Source organism: Mya arenaria, chromosome 9 (assembly GCF_026914265.1).
Source record: "Mya arenaria isolate MELC-2E11 chromosome 9, ASM2691426v1".
Classification (NCBI taxonomy): domain Eukaryota; kingdom Metazoa; phylum Mollusca; class Bivalvia; order Myida; family Myidae; genus Mya; species Mya arenaria.
In genome coordinates, this window is record NC_069130.1 from 15,124,520 (window position 1) to 15,150,774 (window position 26,255).

Sequence of the window (26,255 nt, forward strand, 5' to 3'; positions counted from 1 at the left end):
TTATATCGCTTTTCAAGTCGATATTCAGCTACTCTTTTCACATGCAAAATGACATTTCTTTAACTCAAAAAGTATCCTACAAACCTTGTATATCTCTCTCGAGTCTATCTGAAACCTCTTCCATCGTGTCTATAGAACCCTTGTACTCGGGTACTCTATGTTCCGCAACCCATTTGCCACACGCGAATTCGTAGAAGTTGTTACATGGATCCACTTCCATTCGCATAGAACCTAACAGCCTGGCAGCTGTAACAAAGATGTGAAAGATGTGTAGTCGTTGCAAACCGGTTTTACTCCAGTCAGTTATTATATTAAGCCTGGTCCCTATATCACGAAAATATCACGAAAATATCACGAAAATATCACGAAAATAAATCTTAAACTCAATCTCAACTCATTTGACTATATAACAACAGAATTTATTGATTTTTTTATGTTTTAACAATTTCCTAAAACGGATTCATTCATTGAATATGTTGATCAAAACCTTTGGTCTAGATTCCAATTGAAAACTTTTTATAGCCCAAAATGTACTTGAGTTCAATTCATTGCCTTTTAACAAATACTCCAGTATATTTTTTGCTCTAGAATAAGATTTCTTTGAAATATTGTCAAAATCTTTCGATAACACATTCTATGAGAAAATATGTTTACAAAAAGTATAAAAACATGCAAGATTTTGAAAAATACTATGCTTATATGTGGAAAAATGAGTTGTGATAGGGATTGAGATTTGACTTAAGTATGTTCGTGATATTGGGGCCTGGCCTTTCCATGGTATATATGGATGCACTGTTTATCAATATACATAATATTTAGTTTGTTTATACTCTTGTATGTTGGTGTTAGTGTCTCCTGTTATTTTTCCTTCTGTATGTGACCAAATATATAGATACACTGTCTATTTAATTATGTACCAATTGGAAAATTTCATCTTTGAATGATGGAGTTAGTGTTTCTTGTTATTTTGTCTTTCGTTTTTGACCCAAGACGACCACACATTCTAGATTTCTCATTTTACCAAACTGTACTTTCTCAGCCACACCGCTTTCATTTTCCATTTGCTCCATTTTCTGTCTTCGTGAGAAACAAAACGTTATTTTTCAATTGCCTTACCTGTCTGGATGCAGTAGGGCTGATCACAAACACGATCTAAAAAAGAGATCAATAATCAATCAAATTCAGTAATCCTGACTGGAATCTAATTGAAGAAGCTTCCAGACAAATAAACTAAACATCACCGCATGATCAGTCTTCAAAATAAATGAAAACTTAATGTTATTTTCAAAGTGAATTATCCACATAAATTTAAGAAGTTTTGCACTTCAAAAACAAATCAGAGCGCTACGTAAAAAGATATAAAGAAAAGGAGGAAACGAAGCAGTCATAAATAATTCAGATCAGTCTATCATTAATGAATCTAAATTCGACTTATCAAAGAGTTATTAAAATAATTGGTATATAAAAACCGGTCAGAATTTATTACCTAAGGCTAAGCGACAAATGCACTGCTGACAAAGATGAAATTACACCTGTATAGACAATTTTAAGTTTGGTGAAACTTCGCAACGCTGAGATTAGAGAGAATTTCAAAAGATGAGTTTGGAAAAACCCCCCAACACTGCCAACGATAAGTTTAGAGAAAATTTCCCAACTTCCCAATGATGAGCTTGAAGAAACTTCCCAACTTCCCAATGATGACCTTGAAGAAACTTCCCAAATTCCCAATGATGAGCTTGAAGAAACTTCCCAACTTCCCAATGATGAGCTTGAAGAAACTTCCCAACTTCCCAATGATGAGCTTGAGGAAACTTCCCAACTGCCCAAGCATGGACTTGGTGAGACTTCCCACGATGAGTTTGGAAAAGCTTCCTAACGATGGCCTCATGTTCATAAAGTTTCTAGAGGTTTTTTTACCACGAATATTGAAACGAATTCACGGCGTGTTTCATCAAATTTGTGAATGTTTCATTTTTGTTAAATTTAACAACGTGATTGACGACATCGTTGTTAAGTTTTAAAGCTGCACTCTCACAGATTGAACGTTTTGACAACTTTTTATATTTTTTTTTGTCTTGGAACGAGCAAACTTTTGCGTAAATATCTGCAAACCAGTGTAAAAAGACTGCTGACAAAATTTCAGATCGCAGATTGTAATATTTGCGTTCCAAATTTTATTTTTATGCAGTTTTCTTAAACCGTTAGTAACGGTTTAAGCAATAAAACATTAATTTTTGAATGGAAATATGAAAATCTGCGATCTGATCTTTTGTCAGCAGTCTTATATCACTGGTTTGCAGATATTCACGCAAAAAGTTGTTCATTCTAAGACAAAAAATGAAAAAAGGTGGAAAAACGGTAAATCTGTGAGAGTGCAGCTTTAAGTGTGGATTATGCGATGATGTGATGATATGATTTAACAAGTACAGCTGATACAATTGTCTAAAATGGTGTTAGAAACGCATATCCATTAAACATGAAGAGCAGTAACGATTTGAAAGTAAACAACGATGACAGGTTGGAAAAGCCAACAGGTCGCTCCAACCTGTCTGCATTCTATGCCCACTGCCGCTCTCAAAATTCTATTATCTAGGCCTATATCATGTTAAAATACATAATTTTCTATCCCGGTGGCTTTTTAGTATACAAAGCCATAAAAACAAGTATCGACGAGAGTGAGTGAAAACCACACACTTAAGACAAATCAGATTGAATAACTGCGCAAAAACTCTATATCATCTAGTCTAAGGGTTTGAATATACAGCAGACACGAAACTATCAAAGAGAGTTGGAGTAATAGCTATGTTTATCAACAAGTACGCAATAAAATGTGTCTGAGAAAGTGGAAAAAGTGTTACAACAAGTGAGATCTCCGCTGATCAATTATGAGAGAGTATAATAATACCATAAAAACTACAGGGACACGTCATTTATAACAAATTACTAACGACGCCCAACCGACATTTATCCGAGTTACGCAATATATACAAAATCAATGCACTGATAGTGCTGAATGGCTTGAGCAATTACCCCTTTAACATTGATAGCATGACACTCTTTATGATTCTCTTTTTTGCAAAATATCACATCATTTATGCCATCACTTCCACAATTTGAATCATCAACACCACTGCATCATCATCATCATCATCATCATCATCATCATCATCATCATCATCATCATCATCATCATCATCATCATCATCATCATCATATCATCGTGATCAACAAGAACAAGAACAACAACAACGACAACACCATCATCACCATCAAAAACAACAACAACAACAGCAACGTCACGTCCCGTCACGTCACCGTCATCATCATCAGCAGCAACAGCAGCAGCAACAACAACAGCAACAACAACTTCACATCACTTCACATCACATCATCATCATCATCATCATCATCATCATCATCATCATCATCATCATCATCATCATCATCATCATCATCATCATCATCACCACCACCACCACCACCACCACCACCACAACCACAACCATCAATCCGATCATCACCACCATAATCACCATAACCATCAGCACTATTACCACCATCATCACAACTTTCACCACCACAATCATCACCATCATCACCACCATCTTACCACCACCATCTTCATCATCTTCATTATCATCATTCAATTAACATCCGATTTAATTTGCAATTTATATACTTTCAAGCCTTGTTTGCAATATAAGCAATAAAAAAGTATTTGACAAATAACTGAAACATATTATTTTATTATACCTCACTTATATTCTCTATGTTAAATTCCCTATACCCGAGCGGTCAATATTTTTTAATATTGCCCGGTAATGTTGACTGGCAGAGTAATATCACATGCGCAGAAAAGATGCGCGTGCGCTTTAGAATTTTTAACGGCCGCATTAATAATAAGAGCTGATGCTCGCACAATAAATAAAATTGCATAACAAAACGGTTCATGTTATCGACTACGATATGAAAAAAAAATAAAAAAATTCAGGACATCAGAGGCAGTGGAAACTGAATTCTTAACCTTTTGCCTCTCATACGGAGGCCGATGGAAATACATTAGTTGAGTCTATGAAGATTCCAAAAGTACAAAAAGGTCTAAAAATAGGCATTTTTTGGTTTCCCATGGCTGAGGTGGTAAACGCTTATTAAAATGTGTTGTTAATCTGGTTACAACCGGTGTTTGCATTATTTCTAAACGTCATTTGCAAGAAAATGACAGCTAATAATGTAAACAAACAATTATTACAGAATAAATTGATTAAATTTGAAAGTTGTGTAATGGTAAAAATCTCATATATGTGTATACATGTAACTGTGTTCGGTATAATAAAATAAATATTGCATGGCTTCCAGTGTGACAGTACAATTCGCCTCGGGAAACAGTATTTCCCTCATGTTGACAATATGTACTGTCACACTGGAAGCCATGCACTATTTATATAGTATTACAGTGAGATGAATATAAATACAAAGAATTCAACAATACCGTATACAGTTCGGCGCAAACATATTTATTCATTAAGTAAAAAAATAAATAAAAAGAGATTTCGTTCAATTGAATTTGATCCGTGAGGTTGTATTCAAGTCGAGAGATATTTTGCAGATTCAGATTCAACGAAGCGCTAGCCAGTACAATCAAAATTTGCAAAAAAACACGAGGGTAGAAATTTCAAAACACAGTACCAATAACCCTTTTATTATATACATTACTGGTTAAATCTTTGAAAACACACATGTTCAAATAATATTAATGACGAACTATTTTGATTTATGGCGTTATTTTAAAAAAACAACAACCGCGCAATGATGCTTGATACGACGTGACGTCAGCAGAGTAGGATACGGCCGCAGTGCACTGGAATGGAATACGGACTACCGTATTTTGCGATTCGTATTGCGTCTAGATTTATGATGAGTATATAATTAAATCATAAATATGGGGTATTAAAAGGACGCTTTATTGTATTTCCAAATGAAACAAATCCGAAATACTGCAACTGTTTATTTGTGTGTACTTTCATTAAAATGCTGCATGACATGATTGTGGTTGATTTTTTACGTCATTCCGGAAGGAATGCCGTGTACAAGCTAAGTGCAGTTTTGTTCATTTAAAATGCAACAAAGTGAATTATTCAAATGAGGCATAACATAAAAACCTTTTAAGATAAGAGCTTTTTAACGACCTGTTTCACGTCTCGCTCGTTGCATTAGTGTTATGGGGAAGACGTTACTAATGTAGTTAGAACTTGGGTCCAACCCATTTGCTTTTTTTATACTCTACATCATTGCTGTGAATACCGATCATGTTGAAAGAAAAAAGGCAATAAAATATGTTTAAATAAAATCATAACCTGCATCGTTCTCAACCGCTACGCAACTAGAAGGATACGTGTTTTCACACGGAACTCAACGTGATGTGTGACGTCGGAAATAGGCCAGATCGAAATAACCTCTTTTGTGTGTTTTTTGTTTTAAGTAAATGTGGGTTTGTTTGGCAATAGTAAGTTATTACCTTTCCAAAATTGAGGACAGTTTAACATCAGACTCAATCATTTGTTCTGCCACAGAAGAATGCAATTAAGGGTCGCGTTATTTCGTATGTGTATGCTGCTGGTGCTTTATAAACGCCGAAAGGCAAGTTCGCAAATCTAAGAAAATTCATTGGAAATTTACAAGCATCCTCTCATCCTTTCGTACAGCATGAACACGTGGAACAAATGAAATCAATTCGAATATTTACATGTACAGTCGATAAGTGAAAAGTATTATACTGTTGGTTAAATGACGTCACGCTTATTACATAAATATAATGCACTTGTAACTATATAAAATATAAAGTAACATTTAACGATAGAAATCCGTTTCCGCCAAAAAGATTATCGAGTAAATCTGTAAGATTATTGCGGCATGTGAAAGCAATTATGGCATAATTGCCCATGAAAGATGAGCACGTGCATCTTGACGTCATTTCCATGAAAGCAAAAATGGCCAATGAATACCTGGTAGGCAAACATTTATACTAGCAACATTTTTAAGGGGTTTAAACGGAACTATCGGTGCGACGAAAGAGAAATTAGTTTTAATGTTAATGACACCGTCCGTGTTCCAGTAACGAGTACTACCGGATGTTTACATTCGGTGAAGGTAAAAAAGCAGTGAGACAAGGACGTGTTTTGCTGAAACGTTTTACTTTTCCTAGTATGAAATGTAAATTATTCCAGCGAAATGGTTAGGGTCATTCAAGTCCAGATTCTTATGAAACTGTTCCTAGACTTGTTCGACCCAAGCTTTGCTCACATATTGAAATGAACGTCAAAATCAGCCGATGCAAAAACAACAAATATTTGAAGAATGGAAGTATGTCAATCTAATTCCGTAAGCACGCGAGAAAAGGTTTGCTATTTTAATTTCCAATTACTCCCAGACTACCTGCTTATCAAATACAATCATGTTCCGCAATTTAATTTTCAAATCCGGATTAAATCATTGACAAAAAACAAAACATGTATTCTACAGGATAAGACATGGTTGACCATGTGGGAAGAATAACAGTTCAAGGGCTTGTAGCCCGGAAGCCATGGTCAAATATGTACATTATTCTATAGATAACAAGAAACGCCACAATGCGACGAAACCAGGTTTTTAATGATTGACAGAAGAACTTCAGCCTGTGTCTGTTTTTCTATTTTTAGTAACAGTGACCTTGACCTTAGGGACCCCAAATGCAATCCATTGAAAGGTATCCATAAACTCTTCTTTTATACCAAGTTGGGTCAGGATATGTCAACCCTAACTTAAGTTATTCAGTTTCAACCATTTTTTATTTTTAGTAACAGTGACCTTGACCTTGAATCTAGGGAGCCCAAACGCAATCCCATGAAAGGTATCAATACACTCTTCCTTTTTACCTGGTTTGGTCAAGATATTTGGACCCTGACCAAAGTTATTCAGTTTCAACTATTTTTCTATTTTCAGTAACAGTGACCATGACCTTGACCCTAGGGACCCCAAACGCAATCTCATGAAAGGTACCCATAAACTCTTTCTATAGACCAAATTTGGTTAAGATATATCAACCCTTACTAAAGTTATTCAGTTTCATAGGTGAGTTTGACGCCGCCCGCCCGCCCGCCCGAACAACGACGTTCGTCATTCTAATAACCAGGTTCAACTATGTGAAAACCTGGTTAACAAATGACGACATAAAACCAACCCTTGCAGTTCAAACGAACGGAACACTTCGGCCTAGTGTTTGGAAATCGGACTCCATTTGCTATCGATAATCGAATCGATCGGACCAAGCATTTCGATTTACTATTGGACAATAATCGAAAGTTTTATATCAGTAGGTAATACATTCTTTATACATTGTATCATCAGGATCATTTAAATGGTTAAACCTGGAATCAGTACGTGTGATAATATAGTCATGCTTTTTGCATCAGTAAGTAGATTTCCACAACCTTTTTCTGTCGTTAATAACTTAACGAAAAAACATAACAACACAACACATTACTTAATAAGTGCACATCAATTGCAATATGATGCACACCGCATCAAGTAATGTATCTTAGCATTTTGTCCATGTAAAAGCATCAGCATATTAGATATTTGTGAACAAGCTTAACATTCAATAACCTGTTATATTGAACATTTCATTAGAATATCTTAATTTCATAAAACTTTCACAAAAAAGGAAATTAGTTAATTACAAACGATACCAAAAAAGGTTTCAAAAACAGAATGCATCGAGCCGGGATCCCCGGTATATTCTGGTAAGACCGGACCCACTACACCATAGAGACAGGTTATTGAAGAAGGTTTGATGAAATATATTTAAACAATTAAAAACAATTTGTAATTTTGGAGAGTTTGTAAGTTTTTAAGCAAAAGTGTTCACCGCATTTGTGTAAGAGAGTTGCCTCACTTGTTAAAATGAACGCAACGAAACGAGACTTTAACGGAAAGAAAATTGACATTTACTCGACTTTTACCACAGCACAAAAAATACGTAGTTACCGGAAGTAACATAAGCGACATCGATTTTGGATAACCACTATCGAATGTCACCGACATAGCATTGTTAACGACAATTTATCGATTATTCTCGATAATAGTTTCATCACTACTTCGGCCATTATCCAACATATATTATAAATAATACGGGTCATTAAAAATGGTTCATCATGGTGGCGCCCATATTGAAAACGTGCTCTATGCGTTTTCAACCGTCAAAGGACATACTTAATGTTTTAGGATGGAGAAGTAATGGCATTATGCCGGTCATGTACATGGGTAGAACCATGTTTCTCCAAAGGGTTATTACGACAACATATCAGTATATTGTTAACGTTATCGAATGGATATACTTAGCGTAAAGATACGCGACCTCATCACATTTTCGTACATCTTGAAGCTTATTTACGAGATCTATCCCGAAGTTTGGCGGAGATGGCCGAGTTGTTACGATTGGTTGACTTATAGAGAAGATCTGGGAAATGTTATTATGACCTGATAATTCATCCCCCTCTCGGATGACCTTTCGCGCGAGGAGAGCCGCCAGCACCACCACGACCACGAGCAGACACACGATACACACAGCCACCAGCACGTGCAGGAAGCCCATGTTGTCCGTGCGCCGAGGAGTCCTGTAAATATAGTTTGTCAATATGAATAATACGCCGTGTGATTCTGCAAATAAGGGAAAACATATACTATAGGGATTATAAATCGGACCAAAATCCTCGATGTCATACCTAAAACTTAAGAGATGCATGAGAAAAGTAAATCTTAAAACAAATCCGACTCAAAATATTTCCCGGAACGCGGTCCCGCCGGGCCTGTCAAAATCCTTCAAGAAAGGAACCTGGCACCCGCTGTAAAATTCCCCCCAACCCCCCCCCCCCCCCCCCCCACCCCCGGGCGATTGGGCAAACATTGAAAGGTGCCACTGCAAAGTATCAAGAACTAGATACTTCATTATCATATTAAATATAAATTAAAGGTATCTGAAATTGGCCCAGCCCTTCGCGCGCTGACGTTTAATTTAGAACCGTGAGCGGGCTTCAAATTTTAAAAAGGAGAAAACTACCAATTTTATATTATTAATTTTCATTGTTTGAAACAGTTAACTATCAATTTCAATTCACTGATAAATTTACATAAACCACCGGAAAGCATTTGATGAACTCGATATAGGTCGGTTTGGTACAGAATCCCGGTTTTCTAAAAACAAAGTGTAGAAAAAAAGTATGCCTGTTTTGGGAGTGATTAATACCATTTCGAGCAACAAGTAAATTTAAAAGAATAACGAAAACTAAAACAATACTACTGCGATAACTTAAGGACGCCTGGAGCCCGAGCTAAAACTTCAAGTGATCCGATGTTTCGAACGAACTAAGTTTCCATTTTAATGTCTAACAATGTATATTCAAAGTATGAAGGCATCAGTCGGATGTATAATTATCAGTTTTGGGGCATTTAAAATTGCATAATGGCTCATTTTCAAGTAAAGAGCAAATATACAAACTATATAAAACCTATACATACGATGTATTTTTTTTCATTTATTTTACACTCCGAAGGTAAGCACCTTTCAGATTATTCCAAAATTGTAACCAGGTTATGACTACAAACAGTCTCAAGTCTGGGTTCAGATTCAAATGGCAAAAATGCAAATCTTCCCAATTCTATCATAGTAACATTTCTTTATTTTGAATTGTGCTGCATTTTGATATTCTTGTAACATTATTGTTTTTTTTTGTTTTTTTGAAAACAAATGGAAACAAAAATGATTATTTTTAGTTCAATAAATGTGCGCTTCTGCGACTGTTCGTAATTATGCACACATGCATCAACATTTATCATTATCGCCAACGGTGTAATAAAGTGACAAACGTATTTGTACATCGGACTCATTAAGAACGGAACAGAATGGATACTGTATTTAGACTTGTACGAAGTACACCATCTTCTTAAACTGTATATTTACACCTCAACTTCCATTCCTTAAATGAACTGACTTTCGGCAATTGCGTTCATCAATCGATGAACGCAACATCTTCAGATATGTTCGGATCGCAATTCATCGCATAACAATATACATGAAAACAATTGATCTTGTTATTGTTTGTATTGTGTCAGCAGGTCCCGTAAAATATAAATCCACATTTTAGAAAGTGCTAAGTTATTATATTTTAAACGTTTTGTTGCCAAAAGTGTTTCAATTTTACGTTTAAAAGTGATTTCAAGTGGTTAATCTTTTCCCATAATATTGTGACGTCATTTGAAAAAAATGTTTCCGGTAACAGTCGGGTCGTCCTATTTACAGAATGGGTAAGAAAGGATTACTGAAAGGTAATCTGAAATGAAATGAAGTATTGTTTTAACGTTTTTTGAACAAAATAATGAAATATTGGTGTAAATAAAGGAATGGATTGCGGGGTTGATGTCATCATCGGGGATATGAACGCAATTTGGCTGGTCAATGTACGCGTGGAGTCCTTCGGACTTCGGACTCCACACACTTAGACCAGCCCAATTGCGTTCATACCCCGATAGTGACATCAACCCCGCAATTCATTCCTTAAACAATTCTATATAAACAAACACATGGTTTGACACAGGTTATACATTATATAAAATAGAATACATAACTGTGACCATATTCAAAGCAGGTGAGGATGAACATAACTGCTTATGAAAATCTATATTTCAAGTTGATCTTCACACTCAGAGCTTGTTTGATAAATACAGTTATTGTTTATTTCTTGTGTTTAAAAGTTCAATGAACTGATCACAAACGGATGTAAATAATAATACTGTTACATATTATTATACATCTTTCTTATATTTTCCATGAGAATGATATTTTCATAACATGTTCAAACACAAATAAAATGGAATTCGTCTTCAAAATCTCTTGTATTACAAAATAAACAATATCTTTTTTATAAACCGCTTCGATTTGTTACTCATGGACTAACCTATTTTGATATCAATTAGTTACCTGGTGCCGTATTCAAAAAGCAACTAAGTGAAAAACATCAACATAGTGAAAATATACTTTTTTTCTAATTTGATTTAAATGAAAACTAACAATTCTTTTACACCAAAAATAAAAAGAAAATGTCAAAATCATCAAAACAAAAGGAATAAATTTGATGTTAAATGTACGTGAAGTTAGCGGCCTAGCGGTCTAGCGGCATAGCGGCGTGAAGTTAGCGGCCTAGCGGCATGAAGTTAGCGACCTAGCGGCCTGGCGGCCTAGCGGCGGGAAGTTGGCGGCCTAGCGGCCTTAAATTGTTTTCTATTCAGAACATTTTTTTCTTCCACCTCAGATAAGTAGATCCAATAATCCACGGGCGAAGATAAGAAGATAATGTATAGCCTTTTCTATTCAATTTACTCATAACAGTAAAGTGTATCCACAAAACAAATACCATTCTTACAGTTGTATCAACAATAATGTCTTTCGAACATATGTATACTTAACATGTCATCTATCCTGAATGATATAACACCACAAGTCATGTGAATGTTTACAATCAAAACTGCTGACCAGAGATATGCATCAGACCTCATAAACCCGATTAACCACGCCTCCTCTGCCAAATAGGCTTAATTGCTGTCCGTTAGGACATTGGGGTCAGGCACCCCGGCCTTTAAGTAAATAACACCTTTTCTTGGTGATCTAAATGCATGTGTTTCTTCTTTCATCGCGCCGACTTGATACTATGCATCCATTTTTTCTTATATCTAATTTAACATAACATAACATAACATAACATATCTTTATTCAGCATTAAACGGCATATGCACATTTATAGCCATATAATAAAGTACAATATGGAACAATGAAGACACAGATTATTTACAGAGAGGTCAAACATTCAAGACAGTAGGTGTCATGTTACAAAAAGACATAGTAACAATTTACATATTTCAATACGTTAAGATTTACATTCAGATAAATGATCAATAATGAAGTGTTATTGCTGTAGCATTTGTTCTAAGGCAAAATGCGAAATAGATAAACTTCGCTAAGGTGTTAATAAAGTGAACAGATGTTGATGACAAAAGATTGTCAAATTTATTAAGATTCGGCCACGAGTTATAATAAGGTTTGAGATATTGTTGTCGGAGGAGTTTGTATTTAGGACATACGAGTAAGAAATGATACTCACTTTCTACGACATTCATGTAACAGTGTAAGCATTTACGTTCCGATCTTATAATGTTTATATACCTTCCAGTTTCAATGGCTAGGTCGTGTGACGAAAGTCTAAATTTTGTAATAGCTATTCTATATTTATTTTCATTAACGCAGTTTAGATTTTTTTCAAACTGAAAGTCATGCTTAAACCTTGCGTATGATGATAGTCTACTTGAGTTGTTAATGTTTGCATACCAAGTTTGCTTATATATATCGACGATGCGTTGTTTAATTAATTCGAAGCTGATATCAGCAGTGTATTGATTTTGCCAGATGTTTGTCATTCCTATTTGGTTTAATATTACTTTAATTTGATTAGCCCAATTTTTGCCGCCATATATGTTATTGTTATCAGCGTCAGTCTTGAGAATTGTATATGCATTTACCAATAACGCATAATTTGATTTTAATATTTTAATCCAATATTTTATCATTATTAATCGCCTAGCTATTATCATAGGGAAGCGCCCAAGTTCACCGTATAATCCGTCTAAATTGGTCGACATTTTACGTTTAAAATTTTTCGGAGAAATTTACAATGGATTATTTCTATATTTTTAGATTCGTGATTTCCCCATACCTCTGCACTATAGTTAATAATTGGTGAAACAAGACTGTCGAATAGTTTGCATTTATCAATTGAATGAAACTCGATTTGGTTGAAAACGATAAATAAGTTATGGAGTGCGTATGAAGTGTGCTGTGCTAGTCGCTTTTGTGTTCGAAACCATTTGCCATTTTTATAGAAGTGGATGCCCAAATATTTGAAGGATTTTACAACGTCTAGTATAGTATTACAGAGTAAGCATTCAAAGTTTGTGTGACGTCCATTTTCAAATATCATAACTTTTGTTTTGGTGGTATTTATTTTTAGTCCCCAGTCATTGCAATATCGTTCCAGGTCATTTAGCATAGACTGTAATGCTTCTGGTGTTTGAGCGAATAACACCGAATCATCTGCAAAGAGTAACAGAAATATCTTGATTTCATTTGCTGTAAAAATACCAGCTATATCAGCGTTAATATTATTTATAATGTCGTTCACGAAAAATAAAAACATTAAACTGGAACTTGGATCCCCTTGTTTAACACCGATATTTGATTCAAAATACCGTCATGTGTTCGAATTACACCGTACACAAGATTTGACAACGCTATACATAGCTTGAAGCGCCATTACCATTTTTGAACTCACATTTTCGTTAAGTAGTTTTTGCCATAGGTGTAATCTATCTATTTTATCGAAACATTTTTCATAATCTAAAAACGCACAATACAATTTATACAATTTCTTTTTCGAGCTAAGTGTTTTAGAAATAATGGACTGTAAAATGAAGATACAATCAACTGTAGACTTTCCCTTTTGGAAACCAAACTGATTCGTTATAATTTTTTCATGTTCTTTTGACCATTTTGTGAGCCTATTTAATAGTACCTGTGAATATGTTTTTCCTATAATATTTATCAGAGTGATTCCTCTGTAGTTTTTGGGATCCTCTATGTCCCCCCCCCCTTTGAAGATTGGTACAATTATACCCAGTCACCATGAGTTTGGATATTCGCCGTTATTAAATAGAGTATTAAACAGTTTGAGTAGAAATCCAGATGTTTGATCGAAAGAATGTTTAAAAATGTCTGCCTTTAAGTTATCATTGCCCGAACTTTTATTATTATTTTGTGACAAAACGGCATGTTTAAGTTCATCGTAGTTTATATCTATGTCCAATTCGTCGTCATAATTAATAATCGGAATATGGGTATCATTATCAGCATAAGTATATGATTCAGTACCAAATAAGGTCTCAAAATGAGAGTATAAGTCGTCAACACTGAGATTTTCGGCATTACTATTATTGCTTTTATATTGCTGTTTGATATTTTTCCAGAATTGCCTTGGTTGTTTTGTTGCTAAGTTACGTAGCGTATCCTTTTCTCTAGTTATAAATTTATTCTTTTCTCTTCGCTTGACTCGGTTATAATTAGCTTTAGTGTTTACAAAATGTTGTCTATTTTTGTTTGTTTTATTTTTTAAAAACACATTTCTTGCAATCGTATACTGTTTTCTAGCGCTGTAACATTCTTCGTTAAACAGTTTTTTTTCTTTTTTGCATGATTAGTTATGTTCTTATCAAAATTACGACGAGTTTTACCGAAAATATTCAATGCATTTTCTTGCAAGAGATCAGTAAACTGTATAACAATATTATCTAAACTTTCATCTGGAGTGTAGTTTTCAATAATTTAAACCATCCGTTGTTCTGTTAAATGTGTGCATATCACCCTGATCACGAAATAGGTATAACCCGAAGGCTTCACACACAACATGCTAACAACACACCTGATCGAATGGGTCGAAACTATAGGCTTATCACCCCACGCATTTTAATATAAAAAAGCAAGAACAAGTTCAAAATCATCATAAAAATATTAATATGATGTAAAATAGAGCGTATTAAATATGTTCGTTGTTAAACATTTGAAATGTCTCAACTAAGTTGAGAATGTTCACTTAGTTAAAAATATTCTCTTAGACGCTTCATGAATATGGCCGCTGTTGTTTTTTTTAATAAGATTTGGTTCACCGAGATACGGGTTTTCATTTAATTCATGGTTTACATATAAAACCTCTGACATTGTGATATCAGTTAATCAAATAAACTTAAAACATTATGGCATATTAATCGGTTATATATTTCTTTCAAACACGATTCGCCTCTTGAGATTTCAGCAATTATCAGATAAACAAATCTCTTATTTATGTAATAATAAATTAACTTAAAAAAATCATAGCTGGATTTTTTGTTTAAATTTGTTTTATCTCTTGGCTTATCAGTAAATTTGCTTGAATTTGAATTATACAATTTAAGAATAATCACTTGTCAGCGAGAATTTTACACCGACGATTAAGTAAACTTTGCAAAACATATATAATTTATGCTCGAAACATTCAATCGAACATGCACGGACATTGGCCCATATTTCTCAAAACATCTTAAACGAAGGCTTAAGCATCTTTTTTTTAGCCAAACTATTCAAATTCATTTGATTTTACTAATTAAAATAGTTTACCGTGATTATCGTGAAATAATTTACATTAAATGTTTCAAAGCCCTTCAAAATGAGAGAAGTTCACAAAAAACTCTAAAACATAAATACACACAGCTTGATCCTTGTATGAAATGTTTTAACTTGCTTCGGAAATTGGGTCAACGCATAACTGAATGTGAAGTGAAGATACGGAATCTTAATGTTAAATAGTAAAATAAAATTGATAAAATCAAAATTGAAACAGTTTTTGTTTAAAATTCTTTTCCTTAGAGAAAGATATTGTTTTGAAGTTACAATTTCATTTGTTTTCATGTATTCCCATTTTTTGTTCGGTATTTATTAACACAATTGGCAGGAAATCTGTCTGCAAGAAAATGCTTGTCCGGCATGATATATACTTATATATTATACTCATTCGGACTCCACACACTTAAACCAGCCCCACTGAGTTCATACCTCGATAATAACATCAATCCCACAACTCATTTCTTAAATAAAGCAACCTCGTCTATAATAACTACCCTTATTCGTTAATTAAGAGTTCTGTAATGCATCATATCAATAAAAAATGAAGCAATTAGCTTAGCACATATATAATAGTTACTTTCCCAGTTGTCGCTGTAATATCTTATTTTAACCATCCGATGTTCTGTCAAAGATGTTTGCATACCAACCTGCTCGCATAATGGGTATAACTCGAGTTCTTTTCCTCCCACGTGCTTATCACCCTGCTTGCCAAATGGGTTTAACCCGAAGGCGAACCTCCCACATGCATACCACCCTGCTCGCCTTATGGGGTTTACAACGAAGGTTTACCTTCAACGTGCATACCACATTGCTCACCAAATGGGTTTTACAACGAAGGTTAACCTTCCACGTGCATACCACATTGGTCGCCGAATGGATTGAGCCCAAAGGTTTAACCTCCCACGTGCATACCACCCTGCCCGCCGAATGGGTTGAACCCAAAGGTTTAACCTCCTACGTGCATACCACCCTGCTCTCCCAATGGGTTGAACCCAAATGTTTAATCTCCCATGTGCATACCACCCTGCTCGCCGAATGGGTTGAACCCAAAGGTTTAACTTCCCACGTGCATACCACCCTGCTCGCCGAATGGATTGAGCCCAAAGGTTTAACCTCCCACGTGCATACCACCCTGCCCGCCGAATGGGTTGAACCCAAAGGTTTAACTTCCCACGTGCATACCACCCTGCTCGCCGAATGGGTTGAACCCAAAGGTTTAATCTCCCATGTGCATACCACCCTGCTCGCCAAATGGGTTGAACCCAAAGGTTTAACCTCCCATGTGCGTACCACCCTGCTCGCAAAATGGGTTGAATGCACCAAAAATAAGAAGGAAAGCAAAAAAGGTCAAAATCATAAAACAAAATTTATAAATTTGATGAAAATAAAGAGTGTTAAAATGCTCTTTGCTAAAAATCCAAATATTCCATTTATTTCAATTGCTTTCTAAGTTGAAAATGTTCACTAAGAAGCTTTATAAATACTGCCACTGTTTAATAAAAAAAAATGGTTCACCGAGAAACGATTTTTATTTTTTCATGGTTTATATTTAAAACTTCGTCTTGTGATATCAGTAAAATCAATAAAACTTTCTGGCATATAAATCGGTTATATATTTCTTTCAAACACGATTTGCCACTTGAGTTTTCATCAATTATCAGATAAACAAATCTCTTGTTTATGTAATAATAAATTGACTTAAAAACTCACAGCTGTAACTTTTGTTAAAATCTGTTTTATCTCTCGGTTTATCAGTAATGTGGCTTGAATTTGAATTATACAATTTAAGAATACTCACTTGTCAGCGAGAATTTTACACCGATGATTAAGTAAACCTTTCAAAACATATACATTGGTGCTTATCTCTAAAAAAGTTCAATCTAACATGTACTGACTTTGACCTATATTTCTTAAAACATCTTGGACTTAGACTAAAGCATCTTATTTCATGAAGCCAAACTATCTAAATTCATTTGATTTTACTAATTAAAATAGTTTACCGTGATTATCGTTAGATACTTTCCATTAAATGTTTCAAATCCCTTTTAAATGAGAGAAGTTCATCAAAACTTTATAACATAAATAATATACTATTATACTCCTTAGGACTCTACACGCTTTCAGAAGCCCAACTGCATTCATACCCCGACAATGACATCAATTTCGCAATTTATTCCATTCCTTAAATAAATCAACCTTCTCTATTATGATTACCTTTATTTGTTAATTGTTAGTTTTGTTATGTGGCGTATCAATAAAAAGGAAGCAATTAGCACAGAGATATAATCTCTTTGCCATTTGATAAGATGCTTATCGCTATCATACTTAATTTCAACCATCTGTTGTTCTCTTAAAGGTGTTTGCATACCACCCTGTTCGCCAAATGGCTTTAACCCGAAAGCTAAACCTGCCACGTGCATACCGCCCTCATCGCCAAATGGGTTTGACCAGAAGGCTTAACCCCCACGTGCATACTACTCCTCATTGAATGGGTCGAACCCATAGACTCTTCACCACACGCACCAATAATATGATTAAAAACAAGAAGAGTCAAAATCATAACCAAAATGAATACATGTGGTGTAAAATAGAGGGCATTAAAAATGTTCGTTGTTAAAAATTCGAAATGTTTCAACTTAGTTGAAGTTTAAGTTGTAAATTTTCTCTAAGAAGCTTTATAAATACGAGCCCTGCTTTGTAAAAAAGATTTGGTTCACAGAGATTGTTTTTTGATGGTTTATATTTTAAACTTCTGACATTGTGATATCAGTAAAATCAATTAAACTTAAAATATTCTGGCATATAAATCGGTTATATATTTCTTTCAAACACGATTTGCCACTTGAGTTTTCAGCAATTATCAGATAAACTGTCGAAAAAACTCAATCTCACATATATTGACTTTGGCCCATATTTCTCCAAACATCTTGAGCTTAAACTAAAGCATCTTATTTCATTCAGCCAAACTATCAAAATTCATTTGATACAACTAACTAAAATAATATACCGTAATTACCGTTAAATAATTTCCATTAAATGTTTCAAAACCTTTTAAATTGAGAGAAGTTCACAAAAACTCTAAAATACTAGTATAAACAATACACACAGCTTGATCCTGGTTTAAAAGATTTAAGTTTGTTCGATAAAATGGGTCAACAAATAACTGACTGTGAAGTGAAGATACGGAATCTTAATGTTGTGTAGTAAAATAAAATTGATCAAATCAAAAGTGAAACAGTTTTTGTTTAAAATGCTTCCCCATAGAGAAAGATCTTGTTTTGAAGTTTTGATTTCATTTGTTTTCATGTACTAGAGTATTACCATTTTTTCAGTACTTCATTTAGGTATTGACATTGTTGATAAGAAATCTGTCTGCAAAACAATTTTGGACGGAAACGATATACACCAATATACTATACTCGTTCGGACTCCACACACTTTGACCAGCCCAACTGCGTTCATAACCCGATAATGACATCAATCCCGCAATTCATTCTTTAAATAAATCAACCCTGACTATAATAACTACCCTTATTCGTTAGTTGCGAGTTCTGTAATGCGACATACCACTAAAAAGGTAGCAATTAGCATAGCACAGAGATAATAATCACTTTCTTAGCTGTCGCAGTAATATCTAATTTCAGCCATCTGTTGATCTGTTAAAAGTGTTCGCATATCACCTTGTTCGACAAATGGGTTTAACCCGAAGTCATAACCTCCCACGTGCATACCACCCTGTTCGCCAAATGGGATTAACCAGAAGTCATAACCTCCCACGTGCATATCACCTTGTTCGCCAAATGGGTTTAACCCGAAACCATAACCTCCCACGTGCATATCACCCTACTCGCCAAATGGGATTAACCAGAAGTCATAAGCTCCCACGTGCATATAACCCTGTTCGCCAAATGGGTTTAACCCGAAGTCATTACCTCCCACGTGCATACCACCCTGTTCGCCAAATGGGATTAACCAGAAGTCATAACCTCCCACGTGCATATCAACCTGTTCGCCAAATGGGATTAACCAGAAGTCATAACCTCCCACGTGCATATCACCCTGTTCGCCAAATGGAATTAACCCAAAGTCATAACCTCCCACGTGCATATCACCCTGTTCGCCAAATGGGTTTAACCAGAAGTCATAACCTCCCACGTGCATACCACCCTGTTCGCCAAAAGGGTTTAACCCGAAGTCTAAACATCCCACATGCATACCACCCTGCTCGACAAAGGGGATTAACCAGAAGTCATAACCTCCCACGTGCATACCACCCTGCTCGCCAAATTGGATTTACCAGAAGTCATAACCTCCCACGTGCATACCACCCTGTTCGCCAAATGGGATTTACCAGAAGTCATAACCTCCCACGTGCATACCACCCTGTTCGCCAAATGGGATTTACCAGAAGTCATAACCTCCCACGTGCATACCACCCTGTTCGCCAAATGGGATAACCCAAAGTCATAACCTCCCACGTGCATACCACCATGTTATACAAATGGGATTAACCCGAAGTCATAACCTCACACGTGCATAACACCCTGCTCGACAAATGGGATTTACCCAAAGTCTTAACCTCCCACGTGCATATCACCCTGCTATACAAATGGGATTAACCCGAATACTTAACTTCCAACGTGCATACCACCCTGTTCGCCAAATGGGATTAACCCGAAGTCTTAACTTCCCACGTGCATACCATCCTGCTCGACAAATGGGATTGATCCGAAGTCTTAACCTCCCACGTACATACCTACCTGCTTGCCAAATGGGTTTAACCAGAAGTCATAACCTCCAACGTTCATACCACCCTGTTCGCCATTAACCTGAAAGCTTAACCCTTCACGTAAATACCACCCTGTTCGCCATTAACCTGAAAGCTTAACCTCCCACGTATATACCACCCTGTTCGCCATTAACCCGAAAGCTTAACCTCCCACGTACATACCACCCTCTTTGCCATTAACCCGAAAGCTTAACCCTTCACGTACATACCACCCTGTTCGCCATTAACCCGAAAGCTTAACCCTTCACGTAAATACCACCCTGTTCGCCATTAACCTGAAAGCTTAACCTCCCACGTACATACCACCCTGTTCGCCATTAACCCGAAAGCTTAACCCTTCACGTAAATACCACCCTGTTCGCCATTAACCCGAAAGCTTAACCTCCCACGTACATACCACCCTGTTCGCCATTAACCCGAACCCTTCACGTACATACCACCCTGTTCGCCATTAGCCTGAAAGCTTAACCCTTCACGTGCATACCACCCTGTTCGCCATTAACCCGAAAGCTTAACCCTTCACGTGCATACCACCCTGTTCGCCATTAGCCCGAAAGCTTAACCTCCCACGTACATACCACCCTGTTCGCCATTAACCCGAAGGCTCCACACTCAACATGTTTACCACCCACCTTACCGAATGGGTCGAACCCAGAGGCTCATCATCCCACGCGCATACCACACTGCTCCCCGTGTGGGTCTTCATAAAGGCCAATTACCCCATCCACACGTTCAAACAGTTGGCTTTGTATCTTATACAGGAGCATACCAGATTACAGATTGAACAAGATGAGCCATTTTGAAGCTTTCAAAATTAAATAATAAATGTTGACAAAGAAAACATTCTCTCTCCTTGCTTTATATCAAGGCAAGAAACTCTAGAAATTACATTTTTTCAATCTTAAGTGTAACCCGTTTGCATTGGAAAGTAAAGGGAAATTAATTAGTTGCGTATAACCTTATAATTAAATGCCAAGTGCCCGGATGTGGTCCAGGATGCGTTTTCATTTTTTAAGATTGAGAATGCTACTTAAGGTTAATATTCTGTTAAAATCTGAATAATGTTACTGATGAATAGTTTTTTATACTTTAAATTCAGTTCAAAATCTACAATCAGAAACAAACAATAAAACAATATCAGAACAAAACAGAACAGAACAGAACATTATTTTTGATCCAAGCATAAACAGATCATCGTCACGTTACACGGATACAGAGATTAATTGATATACTCTGGATTAAAAGTTTTCCAACATCCGGCTTAATGCTGATGAATTGCATGTATTATTAATTACGGTGCTTAATTTCAAAGTCAGCGGTTTATTTTAGGAGAAACATCACAATGTATACCTTTTTATTGCTTAAAAAATATTTAAATTTGAACTGAATCTTAAGCAAATGTTTGGTTGTCATAAACAGGACACAATAGAAGGGCAATTTTTACTGACGTTGAGCTATTATCATATTGTACTGAAGAAGGAATTCATCTCTAAACATTTTGTATAAAAAGTGTCCTTTTGGCAAAAAATGCATTGCATTTCAATATTTCTGACAAATTATCACTTTCAAACGCATTTATCTTGTCCGGTTAAAGTGACACTCTTATTCAAAATCAATACATACAAATGCATAACAAACAGCAATTTTGACTATTAAACCTTCAACTACTTACTGAATAATGCATTTATTGAAAATATTTATTACTGATAACAAGACTGTAACCGTGAATGCTAAAATATTTTCTGTGGTATACTATAAGTCTCATAAGGTAGAAATACCGTGTTTTATGCTCATTTCTTTAAAATCAATCATTGTATCCTTCATAAGAACCATTGTTTTCGACATTTATTCATCCTTTTTGGAATATTAAAAAATACTATTAATTGTGGTAATTCTTATTTGGGAGTAAGAGTGCATCTTTAATCAAAATATGTCATTTCCTGGTTTCAAAATTCTTGCTATTTTAATGAGAGTCGCCAGCCCTCCTACGAGCATACAACATGTCAAAATTTGAAGAACGTTTTTGACGAAATGAAATGTGTGCAAATATGTATGAGAACTTAACCATTTGATGCTGAAAAGCAATTTGAGTCCAAACGATTTTAAATTTCAGATGACAGCTAATGAAACTGGAACACTTCACAGATACTAGTTTAGATGTATTTATTCTAGTAGGATTATTAAGAGTTTTTCTTCATAAAATAATGCAGGGACGTGTTTCTGTTTAAGCCTATTAAAACTGCACTCTCATAGATTAACTGTTTTGGCAACTTTTTTCATTTTGTGTATTGGATTGAGCAAATTGCTGTGAGAGTGCAACTTTAACAATAATCAATCGCATTGCAGACATTCGTACCTTAAATTTTAGGGACATGCTCATGTCTTTTTTTTGTAAAATGCACAATTTTTGTACGCCAAAATAAAGCGTGGCAAATTATTAAGAGTGTTGGAACTTTTCGGCTTGAACTCTCAACAAATGTTGATATATGCTCAAACATTGTCTTCGATGTCCATGATTTTGAAAAGTGTTGGTAACGCGATTTCACAATAGCTTAAACAATTAGTTATCCTAGAGGAATCCTTGTGTGGGCGTGCGGTTTTGTTTTCAGTTTTCTATTTTTTCCCTGCCTTTACCGGCGTGGTTTCGCATCCCACTAAAACCAGCATATTATTGTATACTGTCAGTGTATTATTTCTGCAATTTCGGTATCAAAGAGAAAGAAAGTTATAAAATAAATGTTTTCAGATGCAGATTTCAGAAGCGTGTCCCATTAAGATGGAAAATCATAAAAAACACTAGTTTTATGATTTATATTCGTTGATAGTTTATATACGTACTGTTTTTTCCCCTCCAAATTCTTGAAACACTATTTGTAACAATTTTCTCATTTTACAAAATGTCACTAGGTTAATATAACCAATATAACATAAATATACTAAATACATAGTTTAACGTTTCAACACAACAGTTTTTTTTTAATGAGATGGATTACTCACATAATATTCGGGTTAAGGAAATCAACGTATTTATAACAAGCGCTGAAAGTCGAAAGTTATCAATCATGAACTTGAACAAAGATAATTATAAAGATATATGAATATTGTCTAATAGTGTGATACAGTCAAACCCCGTTGGTTCGAACTCGCTTGGCTCGAATTCCTCTTTGCTCGAACTGCATATTATTGACCGATTTCTTTATACTGAACGTTAGCACTCCCGTTTGGCTCGAATTTTCCGAGATTCGAGGTATTGTCGCTTGTCTTAAGAGTTCGAGCCAACGGGGTTTTACTGCAAAACTAAATCGTCAGTATTGTACTGTATGACAGTGTATACTATATACTCTAGTACAAAGAAGTTGTTGGTTTTTTTTATATCCCGTTACAACATAATGTTTTGGCACGAGTGTTCAACACATTATCATATTTTACGATTACTATGATTGATTGGTATGGCTTATCAGTAAGCTAAGTAATACGTTATTGTACCAAGGAAAATGCAGGGACAACCCTATATAATGTAACTACGACTTTGTTTAAGGAAACCAACCCACGAATATGGCGTTTGGATGCCTGGTTAACAGGTAACATTTTGATATAATTTAAGGTTACCGCTGTACAATCACGTGATTTTATGCTTGGTTACCAAATATTATGTTTTATTAATTGAAATGGGATTAATGGCAAAAAAAAAGCATTTTTAACCGAACTCATAGTTTTAGCTCTTTTTGTTCTTGTTTTTGGCCGCCATAATTATGTTTAAAAATAAGTCAACTACGTCCGGTTTCAGTTGAAAAATAAGCACGTATACAACCTATATAAATATTGATGTAGATTGTACTCTTGACAATTTATTTTACATATTAGAAATGATGAAGAAGCATGCAGCTTTAATATCATTCAAATGATACAGCATCACAGTGGCGGCAGCAAACTTATTTTTAAGTTAAGATTATGCTTTATGGAGATGTCGGAGAAAACGCTTACTTGTGAATGGGATGCCTTAAAAGCACACAAATCAAGGCCTGAGAGACACTCAACAAATGACACTAAACAAGAGACAAACAATGCTTCATTCTGAGGAATATTAATGTACATAAGAATCAACTCGTTAATCGTCTAGACTGACCAAACAGATGAACACTTATCAAGTGAGAATCTCCCAGACAAAAAACAACATTTTTATATTATAGATTAGTTTAAACTTACTTATTTTTCAAAGATTGTGAAACGAGTTATTACAACATAATATTATATCAATCTCTTTGACACGACGTTATGCCAGCGTGTGGTCTTGTTTTGTGAGGTAAACCGAAGAACTATGAGAAAACCCACTTAACCGACTTGGTGACCACAAACCAAACTCACATGCGCCCATGCCGGGTATCGAACCCAGGGCTCCTTGGTGAGAAGCGAGTGCCCTAACCATTGCGCTAACAGGATTTTTATATTAATATAAATTGTATATGAAAATATTGTGAATGTGCAATAACGAATAAATGTGTTCGTTCATTTTATATATACTATATATATATATACTATCTAACATTTGTTCTTTTCTTCTTCATTATTCAACATGTATATTGTACCTAGTCATTCTCATTAATTTTCTTCCCAAACCAATTTCATACCACCACTAATCTACACTTCATACCAACATTACTATACATTATACAATACGCAATATACATTAATCAAACGCAGACAAACACTTACCTGTACAACGGCATACTTATATATTTCCACTACGTATAATCCTTAAGATCAAAACATATATTTCCGGGAAGTTCCTTAAGTGCAGCGCCACACTTAACAGATTGTTAAAAATCCTTAAAAGCAAGAAACGAGCCACACAAATTCACTCTCTCCTTTACGATCGAATACATACAATGTCGACAATGTGGTAATTACAAGCAGGCTTGTTTTTTTGCCGAGACTATGACGCGAGGGGAGGATTCCTGCGGTAATTGACACCTGGTTTTCCTAGAGTCCTAGTTCCCCAGAGACGTAGCTGGCTAGGCTTATCAGTTGCGTCGTAGAGCGGCGTATTATCACTAACGTTGCAACAGTGAATTCTGATTGTAGCGGTTTATAAGTGTTAAATTGATTAGTCCACATTGTTTATGTTGACATAGATGTTTAAAACTGTTTAAATTGAGTTATTTTACTCTTTTAATTACAGCAATTGGCAAATACTTGTTTCAGCATATTGTTTTGGAAATCCAAGCCTCAATTGATTCAGTTTTCCATAGCGTAATTGGTGCTTTTCGGTCAAATAGAGCTGATGATGCTGATGCTCTGCTGCTCCTGCTCCTGCTACTGCTGCTGGTGGTGGTGCTGCTGCTGCTACGGGTGATGATGAGGCTGGTGATGATTGGCTCATTTGACTTACAAGGAACACCGCCACAATTTCGCTCTGCTACGCCACCGCTTCCTATGTAATATATTTTCGCTAATCGAATGCATTCATTGCTTCGCGTTCAGAATCAGTTAAATACATAATCCGAAGCAGAGTTTCTTGTCATGTAAGAATCCACATCCTATAGGAACAGACAATGAAGATAGAGGTTATGTTATTGCTTTTTAAATAGGTTTTACGGTTTTCTTTAGAAGAAAAATAAGTATAGCAGAATGATCTGCCAATTTATTTACCCACCAATTAACGCACTTTGACATCACTATTTCAATTATTCCGATTCCCACGAAATTTTACGGATCGCTTGAAACACGCTTTGAAAATAAATGAAAATAAATGCACGAATTTATATTCTTTGACTATGATAGATATTCATAGAAAATTGCGCAAGAAGAATATCGTTGATTATCCGAATCTCATAAATCAATGTCAAAGCGCTTCTCGGCTCGCCGATAATAGCTTTGGTATTTTAGCGAAAATATTCACATTTTCCTAAATTTATCTCCGACCAATATATTACAAATACATTTTTTTTTTAAATTTAGGAATTATTTTGGATTTTGTTGGGAGGTCTTGTCATTCTTATATTAATCACAAAATGTTAACCAGAGATTTACGGGTATTCTAATGTTAAAATAATTATGGCTTGCGCAGTACATTTGTACTTTTAATGTCAGGTTATGTAATGTCTATGGCTTATAATTGCGTTTATAAATAACATTCACGAATTCGCTGAAAGATAACTCTTTGTGCATAGAGCT

The 26,255-nt window shown here is 35.3% G+C and overlaps 1 protein-coding gene across 1 annotated transcript in view; it reads right to left on the reverse strand.

Moving 5' to 3' along the window:
• Positions 1 to 25,638, reverse strand: part of LOC128245308 (neprilysin-1-like) — a 180,504-nt gene extending 154,866 nt beyond the window's left edge. Inside the window, exons 1-4 of the mRNA XM_052963432.1 lie at positions 24,795 to 25,638; positions 8,515 to 8,651; positions 1,117 to 1,152; positions 85 to 246 (exon numbers count right to left, since the gene is read on the reverse strand). Of these exons, the coding sequence (XP_052819392.1) occupies positions 85 to 246; positions 1,117 to 1,152; positions 8,515 to 8,651; positions 24,795 to 24,808 (349 nt within the window). The 5' untranslated portion in view covers positions 24,809 to 25,638. The remainder of the gene's footprint in view (positions 1 to 84; positions 247 to 1,116; positions 1,153 to 8,514; positions 8,652 to 24,794) is intronic.
• Between the last annotated feature and the right edge of the window lie 617 nt (positions 25,639 to 26,255).